The 537-nt window shown below is 51.6% G+C and overlaps 1 protein-coding gene across 1 annotated transcript in view; it reads left to right on the top strand.

The window, feature by feature from the left end:
• Window positions 1-537, top strand: part of MUC13 (mucin 13, cell surface associated) — a gene marked incomplete at its 5' end in the record, with an annotated part of 17,258 nt that overhangs the window by 166 nt on the left and 16,555 nt on the right. The window contains one exon of the mRNA XM_009710261.1: window positions 316-372. Coding sequence (XP_009708563.1) covers window positions 316-372 — 57 coding nt within the window. The remainder of the gene's footprint in view (window positions 1-315; window positions 373-537) is intronic.

The raw sequence follows: 537 nt of genomic DNA on the forward strand, positions 1-537 counted from the left end.
CCCAGGGGCGAAAAAATTGCCCAGATCAAGGCTGTGAATCCTCTCCACTCTTCCCACTTTCTCTGCTGGCCGTTGCTGCAAGGAGAAAGTGTTTGGGAAGATTTGCTCAGGCTGCTCTTTCCTGATTCATGCATTTGTGTCCCTCGCAACTCCTGGGTGCAGGAGGATCCCTGCAGATGAGGTGTCCAGGACAAGCCTCTGTCTGGGCACCGCAGGGATTTGTTCATGCAGCTCATCGGAGCATGAGTCCCTGAAGACTCTTCCCACACACACCAGTAAGCAATGCTATCATCTCTCTTCTTTTCCCTTCAACAGGAAATAATGATACAGTAAATGGTACCTCACTTGTGACGACGACAGACCCAACTACAGGTAAGGAGCAAAAAAGCCTCAGCCTCTTCTGAGGACAGACTGGAGTAACTCAATCCCAGAGAGCTCTACAGTCCCCACAGGCAGGGATGAGTTCCCCTGCCTCGATTTCACCAAGTGCCTCTCCCAGGGGCGACAAAATTGCCCAGATAAAGGCTGTGAATCCTC

Source organism: Cariama cristata, unplaced genomic scaffold, assembly GCF_000690535.1.
Source record: "Cariama cristata isolate BGI_N322 unplaced genomic scaffold, ASM69053v1 scaffold10511, whole genome shotgun sequence".
Lineage (NCBI taxonomy): Eukaryota > Metazoa > Chordata > Aves > Cariamiformes > Cariamidae > Cariama > Cariama cristata.